General features: G+C 46.4%; 1 protein-coding gene across 2 annotated transcripts in view; it reads right to left on the minus strand.

Annotated features, from left to right (window-relative positions):
• Positions 1 to 5,299: 5,299 nt before the first annotated feature.
• PGAP3 (post-GPI attachment to proteins phospholipase 3) overlaps positions 5,300 to 19,891 on the minus strand; it is a 31,508-nt gene continuing 16,916 nt past the window's right edge. The window contains exons 6-8 of one of the 2 annotated variants that reach the window (XM_044298806.1): positions 10,369 to 10,505; positions 10,050 to 10,254; positions 5,300 to 7,063 (exon numbers count right to left, since the gene is read on the minus strand). In XM_044298806.1, the coding sequence (XP_044154741.1) occupies positions 7,003 to 7,063; positions 10,050 to 10,254; positions 10,369 to 10,505 (403 nt within the window). In that variant the 3' untranslated portion in view covers positions 5,300 to 7,002. Of the gene's footprint in view, positions 7,064 to 7,122; positions 7,235 to 10,049; positions 10,255 to 10,368; positions 10,506 to 19,891 lie in introns of those variants that run through there. The other variant, XM_044298807.1, reaches the window with a different exon arrangement.

Here is a 19,891-nt window from a genome sequence, read left to right on the forward strand (position 1 = left end):
AAAATACCAGTGCAGTATAAATAACCCACATGTGACCCCATTTCGGAAAGAAGACACCCCAAGGTATTCCGTGAGGGGCATGGAGAGTTCCTAGAATAATTTTTTTTTTGGCACAAGTTAGCGGAAAATGATTTTGTAAGAGGAAAAAAAAAAAAAATTAACATTTTCCGCTAACTTGTGCCAAAAAAAAAAAAAAAAAAAAAAAAAAATTCTAGGAACTCGCCATGCCACTCACGGAATACCTTGGGGTGTCTTCTTTCCAAAATGGGGTCACGTATGGGGTATTTATACTGCCCTGGCATTTTAGGGGCCCTAAAGCGTGAGAAGAAGTCTGGAATCTAAAGGTCTAAAAAATTTTACGCATTTGGATTCCGTGAGGGGTATGGTGAGTTCATGTAAGATTTTATGTTTTGTCACAAGTTAGTGGAATATGAGACTTTGTAAGAAAAAAAAATATATAATTTCCGCTAACTTGTGTCAAAGAATAAATAAATCTTCTATGAACTCGCCATGCCCCTCAAAAGTGATCTTTATAGCGCCACAGCGATTTTACGGTGTTTTTGCACCGTAGACTGAAAGCAAGTGTGCGCACAAGATCAGGCCTGATCGGGCGAACACTGAGTTTTTTGTAGAGCCTATAGAACATGTCCTATTCTTGTCTGCAATTGCGGACAAGAAAAAGGCATTTTCTATATAGTTCAGGCAATGTGCGGATCCACAAAATGCGGAAAGCACATTGCCGGTGTCCGTGTTTTGCAGATCCGCGGTGTCAGTGTTTTGCGGATTCGCAAAACACATACGGACGTCTGAATGGAGCCTTACAGGGGGGTGATCAATGACAGGGGGGTGATCAGGGGTTAATAAGTGACGGGGGGTGTAGTGTAGTGCAGTGTGGTGCTACTTATTACAGAGCTGCCTGTGTCCTCTGGTGGTCGATCCAAGCAAAAGGGACCACCAGAGGACCAGGTAGCAGGTATATCAGACGCTGTTAACAAAACAGCGTCTGATATACCTTTCAAGGGTTAAAAAAAAAAAATCGCATCTACAGCCTGCCAGCGAATGATCGCCGCTGGCAGGCTGTAGATCCACTGGTTTACTGTCCAATCCTGTGAACGCGCGCTCCTGTGTGCGCGCGTTCTCAGGAAATTTCCTCTTGCGAAAGGACGCATCGGCACATCCAGGAGGAACAACAGGGCCGCTGCCAGGACGCAATCCTGCGTGCGGCGGTCCTGAGAAGGTTAATATATGCAAATGAGTCTCTAGGAGCAATGGGGGCATTTCCCTTACACCTAGAGACTCTGCTCTCTCAGCACTTTGATTGACAGGACCAGGCATGATGTTTTCACTGTCTGGCCGTCAAAATGCAGAAGGTGCAGCAGTTGCAGAGAGAGCGGAGCCTCTAGGTGTAATGTGAACATCCTCATCGCTCCTAGAGGCTAATTTGCATATATTAAAACATTGTTTTTCTCAGCAATGTGGGCACATATGACCATGTGACCAACACAGATGCCTTCAGCTGCCAAGCACACATTCAACAGGTCAGACAGTTTTATAGGTACAATAGGCTCCTGGGTTTTTCCTCTCTCAGATTAGAGTTGTTGCGATACCAAATTTTTTATTCGGTTTAGATACCATGAAAAAGTATTGCGATACTCGATACCACGCAAAAAAAATAAACCAAAAAAGCCACTTGCATTCTACATTTTAAAAAATGGCTAATCGCGCAGTTTTTATTTATTTTTTCTGTTCCGGCGTTCACTGCATAGATTTTTTTTATATTTTAATAGTTTGGACTTTTCTGACGTGGCGATATGTAATATGTTTATTATTTATACATTTTATATGTGAAATGGGGTGATTCATACTTAATATTTTGGTGTTTTGTTTTTACAATAATTTATTTATTTTTTTACACTTTTTATTGAATAACCATTCCCCCCCCCCCCCCCCCCCCAGGGGCCAGAACCTGGGATTTTTTTCATCCCTTGTCCTATTCAGCATCCTGGCTGCCATGGTAACCGATCGGAGCCCCAGGATTACACTGTTGGGGCTCCGATCAGAAGCTGCCACTGCACCATCAATGAGGGGGAGTGGAGGGGACCCTGTGGCCACTGCCACCAATGATTTTAATACTGGGGGGGTTGAGAGGGGCCGGCGCACTGTGCCACCAATGATTTTAATAGGGTGGGGGGGGGGTTGAGGGGGGGCGCACTGCGCTACCAATGATAATTACCTCTTAATACAGGAGGCGGGTACTGGCAGATCAGCGGCAGTTAACCCCTCAGGTGCCGGCCCTGAGGGGTTAACTGCCACTGATCGCAGCTCCCTGTCAGGGGCAGGGTGCCGGCAATGCAATTCTGCTGCCGGCACCCGCCTCCTGTATTATGTGTCAAAGACTACTTTTCCTGGGTCCAGACTTTCAGTATTAGGCTACACAGAGCGGCGCCAAGCGATGTCCCAGCACTTACCATTATTTCTGGGCAGCCCAGTATCGAAAAAATGGAAATACCGGTATCGTATCGATACCGCAACAAAAGTATCGATAGGGTATCGATATTTCGATACCTGCAGCAACCCTATCTCAGATGTCATGGTCACATTTGACCATGACATCTGAGGGTTTCAATGTCTGCGATCGGTGTTACTGCCAATTGCATACATTAGCCCTGAGTTTCATACAGAAGACACCCAGGGCTATTGTGTGCAACTATGGAGCCTATTGTTCTCTCGAGCGGGCACATTTTTAAAAACCTGATTCAGCCATACATGTACGTCGGAGGTCCAGAAAAGGTTAATAATTGCCTATATAGTGCAGGATAGGCAAAGAAAAAAAAAATTCTGGAGTGCTTCTTTAATGGGGCCAGTGTTGACCTGCACTCTTTGCAACTGGATGTTCTTACATGGTCACACAATGGTCATTGCTCTCAGTTTACAACAGTACGTATGTCAACAGGTCATCACAATTTATTGATTTTAATCATAAATCATTAAATAAAAATTCATTTAAGTTGCAGATTGTTTTAGCGACGATAAGCAGTCATATATTACACAGCAGCATGGATAATGATTGGTTGACAGACAGTAAGGCACACATGCATTCCCACCCTTCTAAATATCGACAACCTAAAATGAACCAAATATTAAAACACATTTCATGGCAAAAATAGATTCCAGTATAGCATCAGACCTGCATCCTCCCAACACTGCAGGTGCAGATTACTGGCAACTGGAAACTCCAGTCCGACAGGCTGTTATACTAATACATTTGGTGCAAATATATTGTTTCCTAACACATGGAGGATTGATGAAGTGTGCAAATAGCAGGGTATACATATACACACAAAAGGAATGTAATGTGTACAGAACATATCTTTACCCACAGCATATCCAAACCGGTCTCGCAAACCAGTGCAAACAACATAAATAGAAGGCTACAGCTTTATATATTATATAGGGCAGGACCGTTGTTTGGCGATTTTATGTACTGAAAGGTGGCCACTGACCTGCGATAATAAGCTCCCACAGCCAAGGAGGGCTTGAGAAAACAATAAATGAGGAGGAATGTAGTTGCAGTTGAGTTTATAATAAAACGTAAATGACCTGGCCAGGGAGTCGAGGGGATAAGATCGCTGGCGCTCAAACAAAACTGCTCAGAACAGGCGAGTGGCTTTCTTTTATGTGGCACACTTATTCAGGCCATTATTAAATTGGCCCGTTATAAGTATATATACTTTATCATTATTTAATTCAGTTACCAGCCTTCAACATTTTTTAAATCGTAAACTCTTGACTGCCTGTAGTCACCACTAGAGGGAGCCCAGGTGCTTCCTGCATACTGTTTACACACTGAATTCAACAAAAAGGGCTCATGCACACAAACGCTTTTTAGCGTTCCGTATACGGGCCGTATTTTGATTCTGTATACGGAACCATTTGTTTCAATGGGTCCGCAAAACACGCGGACAGCACTCTGTGTGCTGTCTTCATCCGTTGCTCCGTTCTGTGACCCCGCAAAAATGATGATCCGTTTTGCGGACAAGAATAGGCATCTCTATAATGGGCCTCCTGTTCCGTTCCGCAAACTGCGGAAGGCACACGGACGGCATCCGTTTTTTGTGGACCGCAAAAACGGCACGGTCGTGTGCATGAGCCCTAAGACAGTATGCAGTATACTCCCACCCCCAGTGGTGTCTAAAGGTAGCAGGAGAGTTATCATTTAACTCGTAAGGGGGTTTGGAGCTCTGAATAGGAAAAAAAAAAAAAGACTTCTGACTGCTTTAAATATAGATTAAAAAATTAATTAGCACTGAAAGTGGTGTTGAAAGATCAACATTAACTTGCAAGTGTTTTCAGAAGCCGACTCTATGAATGTTTAGATCTCTCCAGAAGTGAGCAGTATGAAAGCTGCTATGCCATTTTATAAAAAAGATTAACATCTGGAGCCGCCATGATGGCAACTGGGATCATTAAGTGGAACAGTTTATGCAACTGATCTGGGGTTTGTAGCCTTGTAGCCTTATGGGGTGGGAGTTGGGTGTATTTTTTTTTTTGGCACACATTTAAAATATTCCCTTTTTAACCATAACATATTGTTCTAAAATTTACCAAAATCAGTGGAAACTTAAAGGCTTAAAAGCTCTCTGAAAACATTTGGAGGACTCTTACTGACCATGAATGTAATGGAAAGCAATTTTAGGGGATCAGACCTCATAGTAGGTGACAATGCCCCACTGATGCCTTTAAAATGACTGGCAGAATACCACAGATTTGCTCCGCCATATTAACAGATTCAATACAAGACAATGAACGCAGACAATGGCTTAAATGGAATTCGAAAAAAGGGTCCAACTTTCTACGGCCTCGTTCACATGAGTACCAGACACTGCACTTAGGGTACTTTCACACTTGCGGCAGAGTGATCCGGCAGGCAATTCCGTTGGCGGCACTGCCTGCCGAATCCGGCAAAACATAAGCCAACTGATGGCATTTGTAAGACTGATCAGGATCCTGATAAGTCTGAAAAATGTCCTGTTCAGTCATAAAAATGCATTGAAATGCCGGATCCGTCTTTTTAGTGTCATCCGGAAAAACGGATCCGGCATTTATTTTTTTCACCTTTTTTTCGGTCTGTGCATGCGCAGGCCGGAAGGACAGGTCCGGCATTCAAGGGTATTTTGAATGCCGGATTTGGCACTAATACATTCCTATGGAAAAAAAATGCAGGCAAGTCTTCCGTTTTTTTGCCCGTAGCATGCTGCGGTTTTATCTTTGTCCTGATCAGTCAAAAAGACTGAACTGAAGACATCCTGAACGGATTGCTCTCCATTCAGAATGCATGGGGATAAAACTGATAAGTTCTTTTCCGGTATAGAGCCCATGTGACGGAACTCAATGCCGGAAAAGAAAAACGCAAGTGTGAAAGTACATTTATACAAGAGTGTTACTGTTAATGGAACAAAAAGGTCAGACCATTTTTTTTATGATCTTGGACAGCCCCTTTAATTTGTTAATTTGCCCGTGTATTTGTATATATTTATAAATGGGTCATTACTGCTGGAATATTGGGCCATCTACCAATTACTGGTTACAACTCACAATATGTTTAAGTACCTAAGGGCACTTTATATTCAATGGCACAATTAAAGAGTTTGCACATGCTGGAATAAACTGCATTACTCCTGATTATATTACATCATGCAGCCTGAATTAATGTGAAATACACAGGACTAAAACCATAGAGAAAAACAAAGATTACATGAAAAAGTCAGAAAAATGGGAAACAGAGTCTGGACTCACCCAGACCATTTGGTTATACATCTCGAGGCTTAAAGAGTACTTTCTCTAAGCAAAATTAAAAGGGGTTATCACACGACATTAACCTGTGTACACCCCCTAGCTCAGGATCCCCCTCTAAGTGCCAAAGCAGGAAGAGACACCGCCTTTAAAATATATTCACATATGGGAAACTTGTTATAGAAATTTCTAAGACTGTCCTATTCAGATGTATGACATTGATTTTCACTCACAGAAATTTCTGACACAAACTCACAGTCTATCAATTATACCCTTAAAGATGGCAGCAGCAGTTTATATGATTATTAAGATTCTTAGGAAACGATCACCAATTAAACATATTGAGAAATCATATACACTGCTGCTGGCTTTTCCCAAAGGGTACCGGTATTTATTATATACCTACAATATAGGGGATAAAATGTTACATACGGGGGTCTAGCCTTGGGATCTCCATCATTAACAAAAATTGGTTCCCCATATTACCTATTCTCTATAATGAGGCCAGAAGATGTATAGAAGTAAAATGTATCCATTCATGCTGCGGGGCAAATTACAGTGTATTGGCGATACGAGAAGAGCTGAGCGGGCTCTGCTACATTCATCTAATCACTGCCTGATAACAGAACAGGGGGCAAGTGATAAATGTATTCATGACCAGTTGGGGTCCCACTGTTTAGACCTTCAATGATCTAACTTTGTATATAGCAATAAGTAAACTTTAGATTTTAACTGAAATATATACATGCAAGACAATTACATTCTTGCCCCTTGTTGATTTAACAGTTTACAGATGATGATGTACTGTCTACCAAATAACTGGGACACAATATATATATATAAATATATAAAAATAATATAGAAAGTGCAGGTTTGTATATTAGAAGCAGAAATGACAATGACAAGCTTGACAGATCTGCCATCTACTGCAGATTTCCTGTAAGACTGGTGTGAGACCCTGAAGTCACAGCAGTGGGCAAAATATACTCCAATGACAAACGCGAGATAAGTCACACAGAAAATGGATACTGACTGCACTGGGTACCAGACTCATGTCACAGTCACTTTCACAACAGCAATAAGGCACTTCAGAGACTCCCACTCTCGGAGAGGGAAATACAATGGTATATCATGGTCACTTAAAATCCCGATTCAGCAGACGAGAGACACGAGAGAGTGGAGGACCCAAATTCAGGAATTCTTCCAAGTCTAGTCCAGTTTCTGTACAGAGTTCACCTTCAGAAGATATAAGCTGTCATCCGTCAAGAAACTTAATGGAAAGAAATAAGAAGGGTAAATGTGTAAAAAGCAAAGAGTTTATTTGACATCTAAAACACAATTTCACCATCTCCTGGCAGAACGGTGTACAGCAACACAAAGATTGTGGCAAGATTAAAGGCAATGTGCACTTCTGCAACCGCTTTCTAGGACTATAATCAATCTAAAATAAAAAAAATAAAAAGATAACTTTGCAATTAAAAATACACTACCGTTTTGTGCTTACAGCTCCTATGCAGCTCTATGCGTCTCCATAGTTACAACCCACCACGTTTCCCATTTCATTGGGGTGCTGGTGGAGCATGCACACTGCAGCTCCATTTAGCTCTATTGGACTGCCAGAGATATGCAGAGGAATACAGACTCTGAATGACCCATACGTGCAGACACATTTTCCACTAGACGTAAAAAACTTTAGGTAAGAATACCTCTGCGTCTGGAGGCCATACACCTTTATGGGCACCTTCCCCAAACTCGGAAGTTTTATGGAGAAGTAATAGTGCCTTTCAATTGCACCCAACTATACAGCCCCTTATTAAAGAGAACATATCAGCTCTGATGACAATATCGTGAGCTTCCTCTGTTATTCCTCCTGGAAATGTGCAAATACATTTGAGAACCTTTGTTCTGTCTCAACGCGTCCTCAGCCCGGGAAGACTGCCACCAGTTTCTTGTTTGATATAAGCCAGGTCCACTAACGGGATTATATAGAGTAAGAAAGCAAGCCGCGGTAGCGTATTACTAGGCCGAAACACGCACGTGGGGATTCGTGATCGAGATACAAGACAACGCAAGATTAAATTATATAGTGAATCGCCTTAAGGGCTCACTATACACACACAAGGATATACACAGTGGTCCGAGATTACAAATACAGGTGGCATGTTACAAACAGGATTAAGTAGAACAAAAGTCAGTTTACTAGTTGGATGAGTCCTTTTGGGTTGTGATAAGTTCATAGCTGTATTCACATGGAGGGCAGTGATGTCAGCAGGTTGCAGGCCCCTCTAAACACATGGCACGATGTGACCCTCCTTCAGAGAAAAGACACGCCCACTTGCTGGCACAAGCCTTTTAACCTGTAGCCGGCCCCTCCCCTCCCGGCCTCTGGGAGGGGTCCACTTCCCCCCCTTTGCTGGGCTGGCAGCAAATGACCCACAAAACCGATAAGGGAAAATGGCTCCAGACCAGAATGTCGCAGGGGGTGGTTCCAGGACCAATGGATCTGTCTGGGTTCCGGCTACCAGTAGAGTCCAAGCATGGTACCGTTATTTGGTTTCTGTGGGGAGATATGTATATCTCCCCTCCCTGGGCTCCTACCACCACACTAAGACCACAGGCCTGTTCTTCGTGGCCACAGGACACAAATAGGTATCGGGTTTATGCCTGTGATGGAAGGGCGATTCATAATTCCTTATGAACTACCGCCTCCAATATGTTTGATAAATTTTGATTTAACTGGGGAATGGCCCAGACCCCTGCAGAGAGGTTTTTCCTGTTTCATTAGGTGGGTTCCTGGTTGGCTGAATGGAGGTGAGAAATTGTAAACAAAGGTGCAAGAAGTTCTTTGCCATATGGCTGGGCTTTGAAGCAGGGCCCTCCTGTGGAGTTCACTACCTCTGCTATCTTACAGCTGATGGCTGGTGTAAGAACATGGCTGACAGTAAATATTAATCTATATTCCTCACAATGGCACATTCAGAAAGGTACAGTACAAGAGACAAAAACAAACCCATATGTGCAAACTAGACCTATACTTGGAAAATGAGAAAAGAACACCTAGGAAATTGAATGCAAGTAAGCTAAAATTGACAAAGCATAAACTGCTAGTGGTGCTTAGTGAACGAACACAAGACCAAGGTGGTGCACCCTTTATTTTGGGTAGGGTATTGATGCGCATTCACATAAATAATGGGTGGCATCTACCCTTGCCATGATACCGCCTACCACTCTGGCATGGTAACGGTCATACAAATGCTGGATTTCCTCCAGTGTTATTTCATTCCAGGCTCCTTCAACTTGGAGCAGTAGTTCAGCCAAGGTGGTTGCTGGCTGCGGTGCATGGGAGATCCATAACCCCATCCAGCCCCAGACCTTCCCGACTATGGAGAGATCTGGCGATCAAGCTGCCCAGGGGAGCTGCTGGATACCATAAAGAGCACGTTGTGTAGGGCGCGTAATGTGTGAACGGGTGTCTTGTTGGAACACATCACATCTCCTGAGTCAAAAAAAGGCAGAAGGACTGGTTCCAAGACATCCTAGACATACGGCTAAGGGCGCACCACATCATGACACCTGGTACTGGTCTTGTGTGTCTCTATGTCGCACTATGCATGATGGCAGTAGGCACTCTCCAGCCCTGCCTAATGCGGCTACCATTAGCACCTAGGCAGGACCTGCTTTATACTTTCTCAATCTTAGTTCAAGCACATTACATTTTCCAGATGTTCTTTTTTCATTTTCCGGTAGTATATGTATAAATATACATATATGTATACTGTATATATAATAGACATTTTGGAAAATGTAGTCACCATTGTTACACTTGAGGAATAATTGCTAGGAATAATATAACTATACACTGTTGAACAATAGAATTAATATATATATTAGTACAGCACATCTCAAGCAAAACTCAAACCCTGAAAAACACTTTATTCTTCATGCTTTAAAGGAGTCATCTTATAAAGAAAATCCTGTACATTTGCTCTGTTAGGGCACATGGTTGTTATAGAGGGAGGTCCCCCAACTCAGGGACCCCACTCTATGAGCTAGAACAAAGGTTCTCAAATGTATTTGCACATTTCCAGGAGGAATAACAGAGGAAGCTCACAATATTGTCATCAGAGCTGATATGTTCTCTTTAAGAAGGGGCTGTATAGTTTCAGGCACAGGGATTGAAGTAACTGTAAGCATATAAAAAAGGCAGATAATACAATGTAGTCAGATTGGACTACAACATCGCTTTAGTCACTCACCTGTAGAAAAGAATGTTTAGAGGGATGGTGCTGAAATGCCAGAGGGCATGGGCATCCAGTACCCACAGGACAGGAGGGAAATCTAGTAATTCCAGAAGCGCCAGGCTTTGTAACAAGACAACCACCAGGACACATTTCCAGAGGTAAGGCTGGTGAGAATGTCTCCTCAAGCACCATACAAGCCACCACACTAGGTTGACCATGCCTGTTCAAAAAGAATAACAGAAATGATCCAATGTCCCATACAGGACTAGAAGAACAGTAGGAAATGCACTGAAGCATATAAATCACACAATTAATATAATGAACCTCAACTCACCAAAGCTAGCATTTGCTAGCATGTTGTAACTATAGTCAAACCGTCCAAGGGTCAAGTAAGATACATGGCACGCAAATAGAAGGACCAGGAGAGCACCAAAAACACTGGCAACCGAAGGGTATCGAAGACCTAGAGTCCTGAGAGGAGATGTATAATTACAATTGATTCACAATAAACCCTTCACATATCCAAAGTGGTCATTATGGTTTTAATGTGCAGAGCCGGACAGCAATGTGGGCTACAACACAGCAACTGAGGCAGGCAGTGGGGCAAGGGGATGGGAGCAAAAGTAGGCAGGGGGGCAAGGAGACAGCAGCCGAGGCAGGCAGGGGGGCAAGGAGACAGCAGCCGAGGCAGGCAGGGGGGCAAGGAGACAGCAGCCGAGGCAGGCAGGGAGGCAAGGAGACAGCAGCCGAGGCAGGCAGGGAGGCAAGGAGACAGCAGCCGAGGCAGGCAGGGAGGCAAGGAGACAGCAGCCGAGGCAAGGAGACAGCAGCCGAGGCAAGGAGACAGCAGCCAAGGCAGGCAGTGAGGCAAAGAGACAGCAGCTGGGGCAAGGGGGCAGCACCTAAGCAAGCAGTAGGGAAAGACTATAGCAGTAGTTTGGTTGGTGTGATGCCTCATTCACAAGTCAGTGTTTGGTCAGTGATTTCCATCAGTGACTTTGAGCTAAATCCAGGTGTGGCTCTATACACAGATCTTTCCCTTATACAGGTGAAACTCTAAAAATTTGAATATCGTGAAAAAGTCGATGGTGCAGGACGCCTGAACTCTGAGCCCACACGCCCGCAAGCTCCATCCAGACTAAAATTTGCATTATCCCTCACCGCTATGAGGAAGAAGTGGATTGGGAAGCCGTCTAAAAGCAGCACAGACCCCCCAGAAACTTCACATCCCTCACCATGGATGCTTTTGTGCGCAGAGAGCGCAAGGTCCCAGAGCTCAAGATGGCGCCCTGCTGCACAGTTCGAGAGCGGGCTGAAATCCGCCTCTCAGCCGACACACAGCTCATCTCCCCTGTCACTCCCTGCGCTCTGTGCAGCACAAGCCGTTTATCAACTGGAACCCCCCTCTGGAGGAGAAAAACTTATTTTTGTACTTACTCACCGTAAAATCCTTTTCTCGTAGGATGTATTGGGGGACACAGCGCCATGGGTATATGCCCAGCTGCCGCTAGAAAGAAAAAAAGTGTTGGCTCCACCCATCTGGGCTATACCCACTGCACATGCAGGAGCTAACCATTTGGTCAAAAAAGCAGTAGGAGCAACAATTGAACAAAAATAAGAAGCCAACATGTTCTTAACCAGATATAGGGCGAGAACAAAAACCCCAGGGAAAAAACCCAGAAGTCTAGAAATAACCAAAGAAGGCGGGATCTGTGTCCCCCAATGCATCCTACGAGAAAAGGATTTTATGGCGAGTACAAAAATACATTTTTCTCGTGAATGGCATTGGGGGACACTGCACCATGGGACGTCCAAAAAGCATTCCACGAGGGAGGGAAGAAACAGCCATGCAAGTCACCTAACACACAGCTGCTTGCAAAACCTTGCAACCCAGGCTGGCATCGGCAGACGCCAAGGAATGGATCTGATAGAACTACGAAAAGGTTTGAAGCGAAGCCCAGGTGGCGGCCTTGCAGACCTGGGAAGCAGAAGCCTGATGCCGAACCCCACCAAGAGGCCCCAACCGCCCTAGTGGAGTGAGAGGTCAACCGAAAGGGGGAAACCCGACCCTTTGCAACATAGGCCTCATTGACAGACAACCGAAACCAACGGGAGACGGTGGCTTTGGAAGCTTGCAGACCCTTAAGATGTCCGTCAGGAACAACAAAGAGGGGGTCGGAACGCCTGAAAGACTCCGTTAACCGAAGATACAGGCGGAGCACCCGAACAACACATCCAGGCGATGAAGGCATCTCTCCCTGGGATGAGCGGGATTAGGACAAAAAGAAGGAAGGACAATCTCCTCATTAATATAGAATGAGGACACTACCTTGGGAAGAAAAGTGGGAATTGGACGAAGGACCACTTTGTCCTGGTGGAACACAAGGTAGGGAGACTTGCAAGAAAGCACAGCAAGCTCAGAGACCCTGCGGATAGAGGTAATCGCCACAAGGAAGGCGATCTTAAATGAAACGAAGGAAAGAGAGACATCCTTCAGTGGCTCCAAAGGAGAAGACTGAAGAGCGTCAAGGACAAGGTTCAAGTCCCATGGCTCCACAGGAGCACGGTAAGCGACCCCCTGGAGAAAAGTCTTCACCTGAGGACAGAAAGCCGGAGACCTCTGGAAAAGAACAGACAGGGCTGAAATCTGACCCTTAAGAGAGGCCAGTCGAAGACCCTTGTCAAAACCGGCCTTGAGAAAAGACAGGATCCTAGGCACAGAAAAGCAGAGAGGGTGAAACTGGCCAGATTAACACCAGGAAAAATACGCCCGCCAGGTACGATGATAAATCCTGGCCGATTGGGGTTTACGGGCGTGAAGCATGGTCTGAATGACAGACTGCGAGAGACCGCAGAAGCTCAGGACCGCGGCAACAGCCACGCTGTAAAACGCAGTTGCGGTAAATTAGGGTGGAATAGCGGACCTTGGGAAAGGATGTTGGGACGCAGGGGAAGCTGCCACGGGACGTCTGCGAGCAGAGACAGAGGTCTGCGTTCCACGCTCTGCGGGGCCAATCCGGAGCCACCAGGATCACTGGGACCAGAGCCTCCTTGAGGCGTTTGAGTACCCAGGGAAGAAGCGGAAAAGGAGGGAAGAGGTAAGGGAGGCTGAACTGAGACTAAGGAAAAACCAAAGCATCCACCGCCAGAGTCTGAAGGTCCTCGGACCTGGCGACATAAGCCGGAATCTTGTGGTTCAGACGAGAAGCGAAGCGAACAGGTCCATGTCTGGGGTTCCACACCGTTGACACAGGTGCAGAAACACCTTCGGATGGAGGGTCCACTCGCCCAGGTCGAGACAATGGCGACTGAGAAATGGCCCTGAGTTCCAGGACATTGATAGACAGGGAAGACTCTTCCGCTGACCACTGCCTCTGGGCAGTGAGGGACCCGAATACAGCCTCCCAGCCCGTCAGGCTGTCATCGGTGGTGATTACCTGGCAGAAGCAAAGACCTGCCGAGGAAGACCGTGCGAGGTAGGAGCCACAAACGCAAGCCCCGGCGGACCTCAGGGGGAAGGCGGATCAGGCGATCGAGACCTGACGGAGACTTGTCCCAATTGGAGAGTAGGGACCTCTGGGGAAGTCTATAAGGCCCAGAACTCTCATGCATATCCTGATGGGAAAAGGGGACGGGTCGCAGAGGCGAGCCACCCCCTAATGGAGAGATGTCACCTTGACCTGGGGAAAAAAAGACTCGCCCGAGGCGAGTGTCAAAGATCATACCCAGGAAGGACATCCTCTGGCCGGGGACCAGGGAGGACTTGGGAAAATTCACCAGCCACCCGAACTGGGCCAGAACAGAAAGAGTAATGTGGAGGCTGGACAGATTGTCTGCACGGGAAGGGGCCTTCACCAGAAGATCGTCCAGGTAGGGAATCACCGCAGCTCCCCTGGTACACAGAAGAGCAATGAGGGGAGCCAATACCTTGGTGAAGACCCTCGGGGCAGAAGCCAGACCAAAGGGCAGGGACACGAACTGAAAATGCAGAGAACCCACCGCAAAGCGAAGGAATCTCTGGTGGGAAGGGACGATGGGGACATGGAGATAGGCGTCCTGAATGTCGACGGACGACAGGAACTTGCCCTCTTCCAGGGAGGCGATCACTGACTGGAGGGACTCCATGCGAAAATGGCAAATGGCAGACGCAGACAAACAGGTTGAGGGCCTTGAGATCCAGAATGAGGGGGGAGCAACCCGTCTTTCTTGGGAACCGTGAAAAGGTTCGAGAAAAACCCCTGGAACCGTTCCAAGCTCGGAACTGGGACAATGACCCCTAAAGAATGAAGTGAATGAATGGCCTGAAAAAATAAAATAAAAATTGTCCGCCCTTGCGGGGGACCGGGGTGGAGGAGATAGGAAAAAGGCTGTCTTTGCGGGCTGTGGCTTAGAAGGCTAGCATGCCAGGAGGGCTTGGCCTTAAAAGAGGGCCTAGGAGACTTTTTGACTGAGCGGGAGGAGGAGTCCCGAAAGGAACATAAATGCCACCCACCGTGGCCTCGGAAATCAGTCCCTCCAAGCGCTTCCCAAAGTGTTTACCGCCTAGAAAAGGGAGAGAATTGAGAGCCTTCTTGGAAGCTGCACCTGCCGCCCAGGTACGGAGCCAGACTGTTAGCCATTCCATGGAAGCATCACAGAGGTACCGGGAGTCCTGGAGAATTTGAAAGCTTGAGCGTAGAGCGTAGTCCTAGGGCAAGGACCACGAGTTGTTTGGTCCAGACAACGCAGCCCTTACCCACCCAAGACGCTGCAAAAGCTGGACGGACAGTGGACCCCGCTGCAACAAAAAGGGATTTTGTTTAAATACTTTTATTAGCAAGAGCCAAAATAATCACTTTACATTGAAAACAGCCCGATTCCAAGTCGGGGCAAAAACAGATTTTGCTAAAGAGTTGATCCTGAGGCGGGCGGACGCCCGGGAGGGCCGACAGGCGGGCGGAGGTGCTGTGTCCAAGAATGTGACCTCCAATGAGCCCCTAACAACCTGTCTGCCACAAGAAAAGTGACCACCCGAAGGACAGGGGGACAAGGGTGCCCTGACTATGGAGAAGGACCCCTCCCCCCCTATACTGGGAGAAAAGGGACCCACTAGTTTCATGGGAGGATTGATACTTACCCTCAGACGTCTTCAGGCGCAGCTGGGTCGCCCCATCGGCAGACTCAACAGGCCGATGCAGTTGTGGGGACTGGGCGACCGGCTAAGTATAAAGTACGTGCCCGCAGGGGGTGCAACTATGGTGAAAGTCCACTATGGAGCCCCAGCCTGCTGAACCTGTGGAAGAAAAAGAAAAGAAAAAAAAAAAAAAGCAGCAGGACCAGCAAAGAAAAAAAAGAGAGCAGGTCATGTCTGCCTCCTATGACACTAGAAAAAAACTGGTGGTTATCTCCAGCATGTGCAGTGGGTATAGCCCAGATGGGTGGAGCCAACTTTTCTTTCTAGTGTCAGCCTTCTAGTGGCAGCTTGGCATATACCCATGGTGCTGTGTCCCCCAATGCCATTCACGAGAAAACTTCCTCTCACTGGAAGTGGAGGTGAGGAGACGTGGGGAACTCTAGGGGCCGGAGAAGATGGAGGAGGAGTGCAGGTTCAGCGAGCTGACGCCACAAACGCCTTCACCTTCTACCCGAGGAAATAAGCAGGGTCAGCTACTTAACCCACATGTGCTTGCCCGGCCGGAGGCTGCAGTGCCGCAGACACTAGACTCTACATTAACAAGCACATAGCCTCTCAAACAGGGATGCACGCGCTGACCCCCCTCTCCGGGGTTTCATTACCTCATACTGCTGACAGTTCTGAACTCTCTCACCAGCAGCTCGACCCGCTACCTCAGAGGGATTCTAGGTCTAGAGTGATCACAGACCAGACACCTGAGGAGATGCCTAGGCTTTTGCCAGCAGATGTCTCAGACATTCCACGGATCTTGCGGTCTAGATCCCCTTTCTAGGCACCGATCAGCCTCATCCTCAAGCTCTGCAGATCCAAATACTTCCAGATCACCCCCTCCTGATTGGTGGTCCCATATACAACAGCTTCCGACAAAACAGGACTTTAAAGCCCTTATATCAGAAGTTAAAGACGCCTTTAAACCCGAAGTGCAGGCTATCCGAAAAGACGTTAGAATGTCGGTCTCCGCCTCAATCAGCTGGAAGAAGACCACAATACTGCTTGGTCAGTGATCTGCCATGTTCAAGACCGCACTTCCTCACAGTCTCTCCTCCTACGGGACCTACAGTGACATGTCGAGGACCTAGATAACAGGGGTAGACGTCATAATATAAAAGGGTGAGAGGGGTTCCTGAATCCAAAGAAAACGAAGATGTCCCTGCAATACTGCAACATATCTTCAACACTATACCGCCCATTAACCCACCCCATCAAGATGGACCGGGCACATAGGGTCCTCTGCCCTAAATCTTTGGGAGGACTCCCGCGAGACATAATATGCTACGTTAATGACTATACACTGAAAGAAGATATAATGTCTAAAGCCCGCTCAATTCGCAGATTGGACTTCAGAGGTTCACCAGTGTCCGTGTTTCAAGACCCATCATGGATAACGCTTCAGAAGATCAAAGCATTAAAGCCACTGCTTGAGGTGCTTCGCTAAAATACCATTTCATATCGATGGGGCTTTCCTTTCAGACTTACAGCTAGGAAAAAAACAGAACTACAGCAGTCCTCCGTTCACCAGAAGACCTGCACGAATTCTGCACGCATCTATGCGTCCACCCTCCGTCTTTACCCGACTGGGAGACCCCGGCGGACCTTCCTCCACTCCCGCCGACCTGGTCTGCAGTCATCTCACGCAAGCGGCGTATGAAACCATCGACAGTACCTCATTGATGACTACAGCAGGAATGGTTATACCGGATGCTTCACCTCCATCGTTAGATTGTTGATTGAGTATCAGTATTTTCTCTTCCCTATAGCTACTTCGCTAGCCCCACTCTATTCCCATACTGATGAGGGTTTACATTACACTTTAATGTTGTGGAGCCTTGCTAGGCTAGGCTGTAATTCATAGATTCCTTTATTAGTGCTTGACAGTTCCTTCTATGGCTACCGTCATGTTCCCGATGAGAGCCTTAGTTATATTTGGCCTATTATTATTCCAGGGCCTCAACTTGAGACTCCAAAAGAAACTGCATATTATACTACTTAAAGGGGTTGTCCGGGTTCAGAGCTGAACCCGGACATACCCTTATTTTCACCCCGGCAGCCCCCCTGAGCCTAGCATCGGAGCATCTAATGCTCCGATGCACTCCCGTGCCCTGCGCTAGATCGCGCAGGGCACAGGCTCTTGTGTTTTCAATAACACACTGCCGGGCGGTAACTTCCGCCCAGCGGTGTGTTCGGTTACGTCACCGGCTCTGAGGGGCGGGCTTTAGCTCTGCCCTAGCCGTTTTACTGTCAGCCCCATAGAGAGCCCCGGTACGTCACCGGAACTCAGAAAAATGCCTTTGCCCTGTGCAATTTAGCGCAGGGCAAAGGAGAGCATCGGAGCATGAACTGCTCCGATGCTCATGTCAGGGGGGCTGCCTGGGTGAAAATGGAGGTATGTCCAGGTTCAGCTCTGAACCTGGACAACCCCTTTAAATCCGATATCTTTCAGAATTTCTATTTGATAGTATTACCTAACAGTGGTCATGTTGTTGATGTCTTTATTTTTTGTTTTCCCTTCTCATAATTTATCCTGTTTTCTGCTTTGATCTCTCCTTCGTTCTTCAGAGATACCCTTCAATCCTGAGGGGACTAGCTGTGGTGATGCTGAGCAGCCTGGAGGTAGACCCGATGGGACCCAGAAGATGTGGTAGACATTATATACCACTCCTTAATTTGCAGCCCAGGGTTTTTATCTTCCAAAATGGTTAGGTTTTTATCTTTAAATGTTAAGGGGCTGAACTCGCCCTCCAAGCGGAAACTCGCTCTTCAAGAGATGCGTAGGTCTAGGGCGGAGATAATTTTTCTTCAGGAAACGCATTTATCAGGAACAGGGTCACTGGCGTTCGCAAAGCACTGGTTCCCCACATCCTATATGGCCAATGCTCCAATTAAAACTGCAGGAATTGCCATAATAATAGCTAAGACGTGCCTTTTACAGGTTGAGAGGACAGAGGTTGATGCACAGGGTCGTTAAGTTATCCTCCATGGTACCTTATATGGCAGGAAGGTGACTTTAAGTAATGTATATTAGCCTAATTCAGGACAGATATCCTTCCTTACCTCTGTCTTATCGGCCTTGAGGCCATACCATAATACGGCCTTAATAATTGGAGGTGCTTTAACGTACACTTCTTGGATATAGCCGACAGATTGGCGATACATTCCTCTCCTCCTTCTCAAGTTTCCTACCGTTTAACTAGGTAATTCCGTAAACTCATCGATGCCCATTCCCTATATCAGTGATGGCGAACCTTTTAGAGACCGAGTGCCCAAACCGCAACCCCAAAACTCCCTTATTTATCGCAAAGTGCCAACGCGGCAAATTAACCTGAATCCTACAGTGCAATATAGTATATCTTTCATGTACTTTATCATGTAGTAGCTAGAATAGCCTGCCTACATTCAGTGCGCTGCCTGTGCTGTTCATGGTGCGTCCTGCGCTGATGAATGACAGGAAATGTCTAAGACATATTGGTACACACAGACTTTTTCCAGGGTGTGGGTGCCCACAGAGAGGGCTCCGAATGCCGCCTCTGGCACCCGTGCCATAGGTTCGCCACCACTGCCCTATATGATTTATGGAGAATTGATAACCCCACTGCACGACAATATTCATTTTTTTTTCTCCCATCCCCACCAAACACATACGAAAATTGATTTTTTCTTTGGGAATATACTGACCCTCCGAACGTTGACTTCAGCGACATTAGGTCCCATTACTTGGTCTGACCATGCCCCTTTGAGCTTAGATTTGGAGTGTGTGGCTCCGTCCCCGAAACGCACCCATTGGCATTTAAACGAAACTCTATTGTCCAATGTAACTTCAAGGGAGGAACTGAAAACTCACTTAATCAATTACTTGCAGATTAATATACCTTCAGTCTGCTCACTTGGAACACTGTGGGAAGCCCATAAGGCAGTCTTTCGGGGCTGCTGCATCTCAACAGCTTCTAAGATCAAAAAAGACAGAGCTAGCCACTATAGAAAGTACCTAGCAGATCTGCATCAGGCAGAACAAGAACTAGCCACTAGACCATCGAAATCCTTACTAAGGAAGATTCTAGATCTCAGAAACCAACTCAAAATAATTGCACTCAATAAAACAGAGAAGATATTCTAAACAGCATTTCCTCGAATTCGGCAATAAACCCCACTCGTTATTGACAAAACAATTGCGGGACCGAGAAGCTACTACTACCCCCCTGGGTATAAAGGATGTGTCGGGCACCTTAATACTTTGATCAATGATATTATACTAAGTTGTATCCCCTCCCCTCAAAACTCCCTAGGGATCCTGATGTCAGGGACCAGATGTTGGATGAATATTTGTCTGACTGTACTTTGCCCACCCTCCCTCCAGAGGCCTTAGCAGAGCTGAACCAGCAGATCTCATCGGAGGAACTGGAGGAGGAAGATACGCCGGGAAGCAAAGCACCAGGACCTGATGGTCTTACATATCAATATTATAAAACATATATTGAGATTTTACTTCCACAGATGGTCACCCTATTCAACTCCTTTTTAGCAGGGGAACCTATTCCGCAAACTATGCTCCACTCTTCTATTACAGTTATACCTAAACCAGGAAAAGATCCCTCAGACTGTGCCAGCTATTGCCCAATTAGTTTGGTAAATATCTTAAGATCAGTTAGTTTAGCAAACTACTTGCAAATCGATTAAGCTACTGGCTCCC

Source organism: Bufo gargarizans, chromosome 6 (genome assembly GCF_014858855.1).
Source record: "Bufo gargarizans isolate SCDJY-AF-19 chromosome 6, ASM1485885v1, whole genome shotgun sequence".
Classification (NCBI taxonomy): Eukaryota; Metazoa; Chordata; class Amphibia; order Anura; family Bufonidae; genus Bufo; species Bufo gargarizans.